The 14,490-nt window shown below is 32.3% G+C and overlaps 1 protein-coding gene and 1 long non-coding RNA gene across 3 annotated transcripts; one reads left to right on the top strand and one right to left on the bottom strand.

The window, feature by feature from the left end:
* Positions 1-2,172: 2,172 nt before the first annotated feature.
* Positions 2,173-5,990, top strand: LOC133809423 (floral homeotic protein APETALA 2-like). Of its 2 annotated transcripts, none has more exons than XM_062245950.1 (10): positions 2,173-3,379; positions 3,538-3,563; positions 3,703-3,733; positions 3,835-3,922; positions 4,089-4,234; positions 4,391-4,435; positions 4,520-4,611; positions 4,750-4,943; positions 5,039-5,257; positions 5,360-5,990. In XM_062245950.1, the coding sequence occupies exons 1-10, from the start codon at positions 2,796-2,798 to the stop codon at positions 5,513-5,515; spliced, it is 1,581 nt and encodes a 526-aa protein (XP_062101934.1). In that variant the 5' UTR covers positions 2,173-2,795; the 3' UTR covers positions 5,516-5,990. The 2 variants fall into 2 exon arrangements, with proteins under 2 accessions (XP_062101934.1, XP_062101933.1); XM_062245949.1 differs by having other exon boundaries at positions 2,176-3,379; positions 4,747-4,943.
* Positions 5,991-10,104: 4,114 nt separating this feature from the next.
* On the bottom strand, positions 10,105-11,090 carry LOC133809412 (uncharacterized). The gene is made up of 2 exons (XR_009881169.1): positions 10,512-11,090; positions 10,105-10,360 (listed from the first exon to the last, which is right to left on the bottom strand). It is a non-coding gene; the product is annotated as an uncharacterized LOC133809412 (long non-coding RNA).
* Positions 11,091-14,490: the final 3,400 nt, after the last annotated feature.

The following is a 14,490-nucleotide window of genomic DNA, read 5'->3' as shown; positions in this document are numbered from 1 at the left end:
ATATTTTTTTATATATGCACCTACAATATGCATAAATATCCAAATTTCCCATAGGAAAATACCAAACTTTTTTATTAGGGATATTGGCGATGCATAAATTTATGTAATTTTTGCACTTAAATACTTAACTTTTAATATTAGTAGCATAAATAATAAATATTGCATTTTTAAAACTGTTTTTTTTATTACTTATGCAACAAAAATTAAAAATTAAATATTTAAGTGTAACATATAAATTTAGGTATTTATGCTGTTAATATGTATATTTAAAAAATTAATATTCACCCCTTAACAAAAAAAAGTAACAATTGTAAGAGCACTCCCAATGAAAGAGGTAAAATGTTTAATTATTTATAATATAGAGAAAAAATTGTTAAATAGTCTTCCAATGGGTGATGTAAAGTTATATTTTTTTACCTAAATGAATAGTATTTCTTTATATGTAGTGAAATACTATTAATCAAGTTATAAATATTTTAGTATTTTTTTATAAACTTTTGTATATATATATATATATATGAGTGTGATGCTATTATATTTAATTATTTTATTTTTTAAAATGAATAAAATATACATCATTTAAATATTATATTTTTTAAAAATATAATATTTAAATGATGTAGAGAAAAAATATAAAAGTTGATTTATGGTATAATGTAAAAGTTTCAGGTAAATTATAAAAAAAAAATATGTTTGGGTGATGTATTTTGTAATACATTTTCTCTATAATATTTAGCTAAAACTTACAAAAACACCTTCCATCAGCTCCTTTATACATATATTTATAATAACTATGTACAAACTCCAATTAATCTATTTCTACATTTACATATCATTTATATAATATTTTAATAATATTATTTTTCTTTATAAGCTTTTTCTTTCCCATTTAGTATATATATATTTATTATTTCTTTTTTTTCAATTATTTTATTTTATTTTAATTAATAAAATATGTTTAAAGATATAATATTTAAATGATGTAGAGAAATATATAGAGAATTTGATGTATGGTATAATGTAAAACTTAAAGATAAAATAAAAAAAAATATGTTTTTTTTGGAAATATTTTAAAAAATAAAATAGAATATCTATTAAAAGTGCTCTAATAAAATAAGATAAACTTTAAATATTTATAACATCAAATATATATATTTGGTACACATGCATAATTGCCTAATTCATGATTGAAAAAAAAAACTATTTAATACACGCCAATACATACATATAGATACAATAAATATATAAATATGTATACGTATAAAAGTGAAAGAAAAAAAAAAACTGAAGAAAGTGTAAGAGACGCGAAGGGAAGAGAGTAGAGAGTAAAGAGAGAGAGAGAGAGAGAGAGAGAGAGAGAGAGTCATAAATACGAGGTAGAGACTGTAGAGAGAGAGAGAGAGTAGAGGGGAAAATGCATTACATTGCATTGTATTGGATTGGATTGCATATTGATATTGCATTGGGCGTTATAAGAAGAACGTAAGAACGAAAGAGGCAAAGGGTGGCCCTCTTCCCGTACTCTTGGATTGGACTTTTCTGGAAAGACTTTCCTTTTCTTACTATTATTCTCATTTCCTAATCTGATACCAAACCCACCTCTCCAACTCCAACTCCAACTCCAACTCCCCCTTCATTTCATTTCTGTTTTTTTTACTACCCCCTTTCTTCACTTTTTACTATTTACACAAATCCCCCTTTCTTTTCATCTTTTTCACTTTCACTTTCAATTCAAGTAAGAAAATAAAATTAAAAAAATAGAAACACACAAACAAACACAAGCATTGAATTGAAGCATATATATATTATTAGGCAAAGCCAGGCTTCTAGTTAAGTCCTTGCGCTGTCTATTTCCATGAATGGGTAGTATTATAGAGAGAGGTCGAGGAGAGAGAAAGCTTTTCGATTTGGTTAACGTGGGAAAGTTGTGTAAGAAAGAGATGCTTCTTTCTTTCTTTTTCCATTTTCCTCCCATTTCATATATTCTCTCTCATCTCACAACAATCCCACCAATTAAATTTTAATTAAAAACCACACACAAATTATTATACACATATGTCACATTTGTAAACATATATAGAGAGAGAAAGAGAGAGTTTAAAGTAAAAGGCTTCATGGTCATGTCTAGGTGAGAGGTGGGGTTATATATATATAAATATTTAATGTTTAATTTTAGAGAGAGAGAGAGAGAGATGACAAATGGGCAGATAAAAAATTTCAACTAAAAAAACAAATGATTGGAAAATAAAAAAATAGTAATAAAAAGAATACTACTACTGTATTAGATAGAGAGAGAGTGAATTATGAGTATGAGTCATTGAAAAGAAAAGGGTGGCAATTAGTGCTTAGAGAAAGAGAGAGAGAGATTGACAGGAGAGAGAAAGTTAGAGAGAGAAGTAAGACGAAGAACAAGAAGAAGGAAGAAGAAGAAGAAGGTGGTATTATGGTCTTTTGGTGAAACTGCCCTCGTCTATGCTGTATTGGGCAGTTTAGCTTATCACACCAAGATCTTGGAACTTATCTTTTTTATTTCTTTCTCTTTTCTCACTCTAAACAACAACCAACAACAAACGACATCAAAACCAAACTACTTCTCAATGTCGTTTTGATCATTCATCTCATATATATGTACTTTTCTTTTTTTCTTTTAAAGAAAGCTTTTTTGTTCGAAACCCACCAAGTATAATAATTCTGGGTTTTTTTTTTTGAAACCAAGTAGAGATTACTACAGTACGTAGTGCTGATTCTTTTCCGTTTGGTTCTCGAGAAAATCGAAGAGGAGGAACAGAAAAAAAATGTGGGATCTTAATGACTGTCCTGATCAGAGACGAGACGACGAATCCGAAGGATGTTCATCCCAGAAGACCTCCGTCGACGGAGACGACGAAAAGGGTAAACGGGTCGGATCCGTTTCGAATTCGAGCTCATCGGCAGTCGTAATCGAGGATGGATCGGACGAAGAGTACGGCATCGGCGGCGGCCGAACCATGATGAAGAAACGTGGTAGCAATAGCAAGATATTTGGGTTCTCAGTGACCCACAACGAGCTGGAAGAAGACTGCTCCATGGAAACCGACATACCACCCGTGACCCGAAACTTCTTTCCGGTTGAGGAATCAGAAATGGGAGCCTCCTCCATCGTCGTCGGCGGAGGTGCCGATGTGGGTGCTGGAAACATAGTGGATGGGTTCCCCCGGGCCGCCTGGGTCGGAGTGAAATTTTGCCAGTCCGATTCGCTAGGCCCAGGCCCAGGAAAGTCGTCGTCGATGGAGGTGTCTCAGCCCATGAAGAAGAGCCGCCGTGGGCCCAGGTCCAGAAGCTCTCAATACCGGGGCGTTACCTTTTACCGGCGAACTGGTCGGTGGGAGTCCCATATATGGTCAGTGCTGTAGTTTTAGTTTTTTTTCGAACAACTTATTTTTGCTAACATGCCCTTCTCTCTATAAATATGTTTTTTTTGGGACAATTTTGTAAGCATTTGAATCTAATCAATTACATTTTGGGTTTGTTTTTTGGATTTTGTCCGTCCTTGTACAGGGATTGTGGAAAACAAGTTTATCTGGGTATGACTTTGTTTTAAATTTTTCTATTTTTGGGTGTGAAAATTGTTGTGTTTGGTAATATAATATACATACAATTTTATGTTCTTTTTAAGATTAATTTGTTTTTGTTTTGATTTGTGAATAATTATAATTTTAATAGGTGGTTTCGACACTGCACATGCAGCTGCACGGTAACAACAACTCCTTCTTCTTCTTCTTCCTCTTCACCTAAACAAATTTATTAAAATTAATTAAAGTTAATTAAGAACAATTAATTATGGTTATTATGCAGTGCATATGATAGGGCTGCTATTAAGTTCAGAGGAGTAGAGGCTGACATAAATTTCAGCCTGGAAGATTACGAAGAAGACTTAAAACAGGTAATAATAATAATAATAATAGAAATCAATAAAAATAATAATAATAATCTTATCTTGAACAGTGGATATCTTATCTTCAACAGTTTATTTCTGGATTTTATTTAATTTTATTATTATTATAAACTTTTTGTTTTTTTTTTGTTGGGGTGTAATTAATAACTTACAGATGAGCAATTTAACAAAAGAAGAATTTGTTCATGTACTAAGGCGACAAAGCACAGGATTCCCTAGAGGAAGCTCTAAATATAGAGGTGTTACTTTGCACAAGTGTGGAAGATGGGAGGCTCGTATGGGTCAGTTTTTGGGCAAAAAGTATATAAATCTTATCTCTCTCTCTCTCTCTCTCTCTCTCTTTCTTTTCTTTTTCTTAAATTTCATTTTCAATAAAGATATATTTGTATATATTTATTTTTTAAATTTCTCAAGACTCGAGCTTAATTAAGCTTTGTATTTTTGTTTTACTTTTAGGTACGTGTATTTAGGCTTGTTTGATACCGAGATTGAAGCTGCAAGGTAGTTTAAGTAATTAATTATTACATATTATTAATTTTTTTTATTATTTTGTGTCAACAATAATTATTATAATTGTTGTTGTAGGGCTTATGATAAAGCTGCAATTAAGTGTAATGGCAAAGACGCTGTTACAAATTTTGATCCAAGTATTTATGAGAGCGAGCTTAACTCACCTGGTACGTGTATATTAATTGTATTAATATAATATATTATAATCAAATCTTATGTTATGTATGTATACGATATTATCAATTGAAGTGTTTTTATTTTAATTAATGAAGTAATTAATTTATATTTATAATAATGTTCAGTAGAGAATTCATCACCTGGTAACAGTAGTAATTTGACGGATCATAACTTGGATTTGAGTCTGGGCAATGCCATAATTTCGAATAATAAGCAAAACAATTATGTGACAACCTCTGCCACTCATCACGGTCTTATGGATCATCAACCTAATTCGATGCCTTTTGAAACTGATTGGCGCAATCCTGGTTTTAGGCCTAAGGTTCGTGTATATATATATATTAATATTTTTTTTATTATATAGTTCTATTTTTATAACAATGTCAAACATTGATTTATTTTTATTATTATTATAAGGTTAATAGTGGTGATACGATGAGAAGAGATGGGTACCAGTTGGAGAATGAAACCATGCAACTTCTAAGCCGAACTCATCTTCAATCTCCTGCTAATTATAATAATAATAATAATAATCAGATCATCAGAAGACCTGGAGTAGATCATCATCATCATCGTAATCCAATCCAAATTCATCATCCCATAAATTATCATCCAAATCATCATCAACACCATCATGTAATAATATTATTATTATTATCATTATATATATTGATTCATTTATATATATTTACACAGTTTTTTTTTATTAATAATTTCTGGGGTTATATAAATATACAGAATAATGTTCAGTTTCCTAGCAGCAGCAATGTGGGTGGCCGGAACAACAACCATGGCAGTGGCAGTGGTGACCCATTGAGTCCAATGGCTATTCAGTTATTCCCTACCACTGCTTGCAACTGCTGCAGCATCATCAGGATTCCCACCGCAGATTAACCCTAGCGTCCTCTGAATTTTGAGTACTGTTATATATATATACACATAAATATATATATATAACACTGGGAAAAGAAGAAGTAGAAGAAAAAAATCTAAGTATGAATGGCTTCGATCAATTTCCATTATATGATCAATTTTTATTTTTTACCACCTACCCATCAAAAAATTTCTCTGTCCCAGCTAGCTTTATAATTATAATTACCTATCTATATATTGATCATAATGATGATCACATTCTTGGAAACCCTCTTCTTCATTTTTATCTGTTTTTGTAAGCTTGTAAAGATCCAATCTTTGCTTGGAGATCTATAACAATCTTTTCTTTCTTTTATTCACTGCTAACTATCTTTTTCCCAGCCACCCAAAAAGAAAATTGTTGGTCTTGGTCAAACTAACAAAAATATTGTATGAAATATTGGACAATATATATATATATTTATATCTGATGAGTTCTGACTAAAAGTTACAGATATGATTCTTCTACTGGTTTTATTTCTGCATATACCTTAATTAGTTTTGTATATTTTTTTTGTTAGTATCTTTTGTTGCACACTTGTGGTAATGCTTGGTTTTTACTGTGGTGATGATGAATAATGCTTTATTTTAGTAAAAGAAAAGTATGATGATGATGAATGTTGAAGAGGAAAGAAAAATCTATAGGTTTGAAAAAAAAATTGCTATTAAAAGATTGGGAAGATAGATGGACCAAAAAATTGAAAAGGGATATTTTTGTAGAAGTGTCTTGGAAATATCATGACTGGGTTGGGTTGTGGTTGATTTGAGTTGAGTTGAGTTGGGTGGTGATGAATAGTCACTGTCATAGGTGTCCTTTGAATCAGTTCTCTTGCCTAAAAGCAGTCAGACACTGCTATTATTACGAGAGGGACCTATCATTGTTGTAGCCCAAAGCTTCAAAAGGACACAAAGTTTTAATAAAGAGATAAAGTAAAAAAAGAAAACAATTATTATTGATAAATTAAAAGAAAACCACCGAGTGTTACACTAAGGTTACGGTTTAATCTTGTCAGTTTAGATACTACCAATTTGTACTAATATTGTGAATGTGATATTATATATTTATATATATATCTCAATTCAAAAAATTTAATTGACAAATTATAGTTTTATATCACTAGCATTATTTGTATATATATAATAAATAAAATTTACATATAAGTACATATTAATGTAAAGTAGAATGATTTCTAATTCGACTTTTTTTAGTAAAAAGGTATCAAAGTAGTCTTTGATAATTTATGACATAAATATTAAATATATATTGGTCAAAGTTTTATTAGGTCTCGCTAGTTGTATCATCAATATCCTCCAAGAATACGAGGAATACTTTTACATGATTTTATGTATTAAAAAAATACTATTTTATATATGAATAGTATGAAATGATTCGTGATTCCTACTCATGATATATTATTAGCTATATTTATATAAATATATACGTATCCAACGCATTCAGATATATATTATATAGTTTAAGGTTATTGATTAAAATATTAGAGCAGATTTCATCATCACCAGCGTCATACTTGAGATATTTTTTAGTATTATATACATAAATTCATATTATAATATAGATATTTATAACAGATGTCTCGGTCTACTCATACTATTTTTTTATTATAAGATTTGCTTAATTATAAATAAATAATAAAGTAGTAATGTTAACTACTGTTTATTTTATTCTCTTTTCCCTTCGTGTTACTAGAAAGTTCTGCTTCATTATAATAATAAACTTAATTTATTATGGCATGCATGCTTGAAAGAAACTTTGTTTTATTAACTCATTTATAATAATCTGTAATTATTAATAATTATATAGGTAGAGAACAAATTTATCACTTTTTCTTGTACCTATGAAGCTTGCGTGGAGCAGGAGATAATATAATTGTGACCTTTGCATGTGAAAAAGGGTAAGATAAAATACTACTTATATTTTTAGGAATAATTATTTATAAGTTTCATCACTAAATTTTATTATTAATTTGTAATAATAATAATAACAATAGGTACTATTGTATAGGTTCATTGTCACTTTCTATAGGCAAACCTCAAAGTGGTCCAAAGCACTATACTAAATAAGTTAAAAGCCACGAACCTTGACGATATATATTATATATATTTTTTTAAATTTCAAATTTTTTTGTTCACAAAATAATTTTTTTAAAAATATATATAATAATTTTCTAAAAAGGGAACAAAGTAAGTCTGTGTTGTAGCAGGTTAAAGCCGCTCTCACTAGATCCTTTTTCTTTGAGGAAAACACTGCCAAAACCTCAGACCAAACAGATCTCAATCTAACACCATCGTACCTTTCTTTACCTGTAAAAATTTCAAAACAAAATAACAAATAACTATATATTATCAAACCCCAAACAAAAAACGTGGTAACAGTGCAGTAAAGAGACTACTCAGACAAAAAAAAAAAATAATAAAAATGTCTAGAAAAACAAAAGAAATTGGAGAATAAATCAAAAAGAGGTAAAGTAAAGTAGTAGGGAAATAATATTACTCTCTCTCTCTCTCTCTCTCTCTATCTCTGCCTTGAATTAAACACAACTTTTTGGACTTTTAGAGATGGAGCTTTCCATATATGGGATTTCTTCAACGGTTGGGAATGGTCTTGGTTATGTTTCTTTCTTTCTTTTATTCTAATTCAATATATATACACACATATATATAAGTGATAATGTGATATGAATAGATAATACACAAGAAATTGAAAAGGGTATTCATTTTTATAAATATATATATGTTTATCTCTTTTTCTGTGACTAAGACTACGAGTGAGACTTGACTGTGGAGGTGGCAATATTATTAGCTAATTGGTTCTAGTATTATTAATATTATTAATGTTGTATATATGCATGTATATATAAGTATATATTGTTTTGTGTGTGTGTGTGTAATGTTAGATCGCTTTCATGATTCACAGAGACAAAACTACTCCTTTGGGTTTCCCTTTCTGGGGTGCGCTTAACCTTTTACTCTCTCTCTTTAAAACACCGACCACTCTTTTAGTTTTTCCTTTACACTTTCTATTTTAGGTATTCACATCTCGCTATTTAGTATTTTCTTATTCTTCTTCTTCTTATTATTATTATTCTTTCCACGTTAAATGAAATAATAATAATAATAAAAAATACATACATATAATACATTTCATGTTCATGAACTACAAACTATATTACTACTAGCTAGCTAATATATACAAAAGTAGCTAGGGTTACTATATATGTACTCTAACGTGCCGTTTAAGGGTGGTGTAAACGACACAAATTTTGGGGCTTGATTAGTACTGTAATATAGTTTGACACAGCTAGGAAAGCAACCTTATTGGACTTATATATGTATATATAAATACAAGGGTATGCACGGTGCATACCTTTTGTGATTTTTTGTTTATTTTTTTTGGCTCATGAATAGTTTTCGGCGTGAATTTTTGTATGACTGTATTTATTGTAGTTATTTAGAACATTCTGTAAATTTTCAAGAAATTCTGAATAATTTACAATGCCGAAAACTAGGTTCAAACAGGTTGTTGTACGCGTGATTAATTTTTTTTTATACGTGTAGAAAACAGTTTTGTTTGAACCTAGTTTTTGACATTGTAAATTATTCAGAATTTCTTAAAAATTTGCAGGATACTTAAATAACTACAATAAACACAATCATAAAATAAATTCGCGCCGAAAACTATTCACAAACCAAGAAACACAACAAATTACAAAAGATATATCGTGTATGCATCATAAAATTACCCAATATATTTATATATATATATATATATATGTAAAATTTTACTATATAGCCAATAACTACGACTGCTAGAGAGACAAAAAAGCTTTGTGAGCCGCGTGATAGTCTTTTTTACCCTTTCTATCTACGACATTTAACTTGGAAAATTGCCTCTCGAAAACAATAAATACTAAATTAATGTTCAAATTCTTAGTCAATCACACACACACCTGTTTATATTATAGTAAAAATAATTTGCGAATTGCATATTTGCTTAGTTTTTTTTAGAAAATATATTAATTTATTTTTATTATATTTTTTAATTATCATTTGAATTTTAAATAAATAAAAATATTATAAATGGATGATAAACATATTAAAAAATAAATAAACTAAAATATTATCTATAATATTTTTTGAAAGGAAAAATACCAGTTTGACTCTTGTGTTTTGCTCGAATACTCGATCGGCTCCTGTGTTTTATTAAATGACAATTCGGACCTTATGTTTTGCAAAACATATCAATTTGGACCTTAAACTCGATTTTGGTCAAATTATTGAATAGATTTTAAAATATAAAATAAATATAAAAAAAAAAAAATCATATTTTAATTAAATCAAACTTTAAAATAATTGTAGTAAAAAAATTACAATTAAACATAAACCTAAATTTAATTCTTTACTTATAATTCTGAATTCATCCTTAAAACCCAGGTTTAAAACTTTGATAAAATCAAAACATGCTCACCCAGATTAAAAACCTAAGAATTAATCAAAGCTTGTTCTTGAGTTCATCCTTCAAACCCTGATTTAAGCAACAATACAACTTCTATAAAAAAAATTCAAACTTGCAAACCATTAGATTATATCTCACCCATAATTGGGGGAACATAATCTCAGAAGCATATACAATACACAATCAAAAGTCAAATAGAAACAAAATTACAGATCTGACATCAACAAGAGCTCCTAAATCTGAAATACATTCAAGAAATGAGAAAATTTTGAGATAAACTGTGTACCAAGCCATTGTCTCAGCAACAGCCCATCCACGACGACTTCGGCTCCCAATCTCCCTCCGAGAATTCACTGCAAGATTCGACGAAAGCTTCATGTCGAAGACGTGCTCAATCTCACTAAGTTAAAGAACTCGACACTCAGGTCAATCAGATGTTAAAGTTCTTCCTTGGATCCACAACAAATCCTAGAAAAATTGAAGCGTGGGAATGGGTCAACTAACAAAATTCTTTTGCAAACTCATGAGCACAAGCTGAAAAATGTGATCGATAGGGGCTGTCTTTGAACTGGGCTCATGGGTTTTAGGTTGGAGCTCGTTGCTCGAGCACGACCAAAGCCGGTGGAGGTGGAATTACCAGGCCACACACGAACTAGGATAACTACGGAGTTTCATTGGTGGGGGTAGCAGAGAGGGTAGCTGACGAAAGTAGAAGTTATGGTGGTCAGAGATTAGGAGAGACGAAGCTGCGTGAAATGGGCGGACTAGGTTCAATGTGGAAGAACGAGACCTAAGAAGATGGTGGAAGGCGGCGCCGATTACTGTTGAGAACAACGGTGTTGGGGGAGATGTGTTTGAGAGAGTATTGGGCTTAAAGATGAAATTAGGGATTTGAATTAACCCTTTCAGTAATTATTTTTAATTTTTTTTTCTTTTATTACAAAAATAGATTTTAAAATTAATTTAATTTATTTTCTATTTAAAAGCCTATTTTTGATTATTTCATAAATTCAATAATTAAAAAATATGAGGGTATTTTGGTCATATTGAAAAATAATTTGACCAAAATCGGGTTTATGGTCCAAATTGTCATTTAATAAAATTATTGACCAAAGATTTTGCCAACGACACTGAGTCCAAATAACGATATAAAATAAGAACTGAACTTAAGAATAACAAACGGCACACAGATTTATAGTGGTTCGACCCCGCTGATCGGTAATGACCTATTTCCACTTAGTACTCTTATTTATATAAATTCTCAAAACTTGAGATTAGACGACTAGAGTCAACCAAGTTTCACAAGCTAAGAGAGAGGATACAAAAACATGTATAATAGCACTAGATTCTCCAAATTCTATGAAAGTAAAGAATTAGCGCTCTCCCATAAGGAATTCTTGAGTCCTCTATTTATAGACTCAAGAGTGTACATAGATGGGCCATGGGCCTTGTGTAACTTGTAAATATAAAATAATATGTAAATAATACACTCTATAGTTGAGATAACAAATATCTCACAAATATTTGTATATTAAACTAACTTTGAGCTTTAATTGCATTATCAAGCAGCTTTGGTCGCATGTCTTTTGTCAACTTCTTTTCCTGTTTCTCCGCACAAATTCTGAATTTACCTGATAGCATGTTTTCTTCTCCTGTCAGATCGTGAGTGTAACGCCCTGGCTACCCCAGAACAGTTACGGTGAACGGTGGACCGGAAATTTGACTCGTTACCTGAGTCCTTTGGTCAAAAACGTGCTCTAAGTGTAGTTAACGGGTTAAGGTATATAAAGCCAATAAAAAGGAAATGGAGATTTTATTACAAACTGCTCTACAGAGCTAAACAAAACATTTACAAGTGGTTCTCAGTACAAAATGGTCATTACAGGTTTAAATTTACAATCCCGCCGACCTAAGCGGAAAAATAGGGTAAACCCCCTAGTTCCTCTGAGAACTCCTTGGCCGTGATGGTCAAGCGGCTGCATATGTACACAACACCACATCAGCTCTCCACTCAAGGCTAGGTGAGCTTTTCTTTCCCTTTACTTGCACCACATAGCACCCATGAGCCAAAGCCCAGCAAGAAAACACAATACTTTTCATAAACATTATCAAATGATTATCATTATAATCACACTGAGCATAAAGCTTTCAGACAAATGAATACACATGATTTTAGCGGGAGAGTGGCTGTTAAGTAAGCCACTAGCCTCCAAGCTCTCTTTTCTAGCGGGAGAGTGGCTGCTAGGTAAGCCACCAGCCTCCAAGCTCTGTTTTGTAGCGGAAGAGTGGCTGATGGGTAAGCCACTAGCCTTCAAGCTCTGTTTGTTCATCGACCCTCAGGGTCGGTCAGGCATTAATGCTCCTTGAGTCATTCAATGCTAATGGTCGATTAGATCTAATCTCTGTTGGCTTGCGTGATACACGCTAAGGCCGTTCTGACAAGTAAGTCAGCGCTTCTTGACCTGTGTCCAGTAACACTGCCGAGCCTGACAAATAAGTCACAGCCTCACAGCTGATACTAACACTTTTGTCGATTCTGTATTCAATCCATGTCCATATTCATACAATCAACATGCCTCACAAATATCCATGCATGTCACACTTTGGGGTGCAGTTTTCTTACCTTTGATTCGAGCTAGAATGAGCAAAAGAACAACCTTTGAGAACGGTTTAGCTTTTAGTCCTTTAGCGGTTACCTAATCACAACACATTTGGGATACCATTAATAATCAAGATAATCAAGGGTCTCAAACCATTATCTAACCTCCAAGAGATCAATCCAAACTAATCCAAGTAGCAAGGACACTCCCGAGGCCTAAAACTAGGTTTTCGGGGTCAAAACGAGCAAACGGGACGAAAACAGGGCAAGGGCTGCGGCCCTAGCACCTTGGGCCGCGGCCCCCAGGGTTCCCAGAGGCTAGGGCCGCGGCGCCCAGCAGGCACAAGGCCTCCACCTGCTTCTTCAAAGAAGGGCCGCGACGCCTCAAGAACAGGGTCGCGACACTCCACCCTGGGCCATTCCCAACCGTGTTTCTAACACTCCAAAGCCTCCAAAATCATCCCTAAACATTCCCCAATCATCAAGACAAAGTTCCCAAGCTTCCCCATGCATCAAAACCCTCAAAACCCAAGGCTTGAACGAACCGAAAACTCAACAATTCACAAAATCAATTCAAAGCTTAGAACTCGGAAAAAACTCAAAACTTAAACTTCGATTACCTTCAATTGGGTTGTTTTCCGTCGAATCCTTCGGTTAAGAATCTTCTAATCTTCCCTAGGATCGCTATGCCTCGATCCTCACTCGATTCCGACTCCTAGAACTCAAGATTTCGTCAAAAAGGCTTAAACGGTAAAACGAACTTTGAAAAGGGAGAACGGAAGGTTTTCTATCGTATGTTCTATCTGATAAGCTACTTCAACCTTAAGTAACCTCAAATAAAACCTAATGCTCGGGGTCCCGAAAACACCCCTGGGGACATTATAGTCAAAACCTCCAAAATTTCACCCTGATCTCAAATATTCCCAATTTATCATCAAATGAACATTTCTATTACCCCAAAATTGACCCCATTATGGTAAAACCGCTAATCCACTAAAAATAACCGTCTCATGTTGCTTAGCTCGAATATATCTCCATAATAATAGAATCTCATTCACACATCATATCATACACCCAAATACACAAATTACCCTCAACGGGCCAAATTATCATCATACCCCTGTAACAAGAGATATAGACTCACATGCATGCATTTCACATCATATCATAATATAATCAACATATACATGCATTTAATCAATTAACAACATATTTAAGCAAGTATGGCCCTCCCGGCCAACTGTTCACGCCGTTAAACTCATCGGAGAATTCGGACATTACAGTGAGTGACAAATCCTCTATAACTGTCTTGTCATGCGTCCTTCATGTGCTTTATGTTTGTGCCACATCATCATCCTAAATTTTTGGGAAACATTTTCCCACTAAGTTTATTATGATGCGATCGGCATTAAATAAACTTAGCCGACTAGCATTCACCGACATGTCACGGTTTCCAAGGAAATATTTAACAACTTCATGTTTTCCAATGTTTCAAAAACCTCTTTTCACTCATGACCTTTCAACTACCTTGACCAATATAAATAAACTGTTCCTTGTTTTTCACTTTTTACCTTTACACTATCTTTCTTCAAGAACTTTCAAGAGTTCCTCAAACTTTCTTCAAGCAATCCAAGACACATCTCTGGCATTCCCAGAAGATTTTCAATCGATTTCTTCGGCAATATTTTCTTCAAGTAAGTTTTCAAACAACCTCCTCCCATTTTTCGTCAATTTTTCTATGCTTTTGTGAGGATTTGCCTCTTTTCATAACTGTTACTATGAAATTGTTGATATGTTCTTGAGAGTAGTCGGTTATAGGTAAGAATGTGTATGATTCTAGGATTAAGTAAGTGTTTAGGTGTTATTTATAAATGTGAAAATGTT

Source organism: Humulus lupulus, chromosome 1 (assembly GCF_963169125.1).
Source record: "Humulus lupulus chromosome 1, drHumLupu1.1, whole genome shotgun sequence".
Lineage (NCBI taxonomy): Eukaryota > Viridiplantae > Streptophyta > Magnoliopsida > Rosales > Cannabaceae > Humulus > Humulus lupulus.
This window is presented reverse-complemented; position numbering and strand designations above follow the sequence as displayed.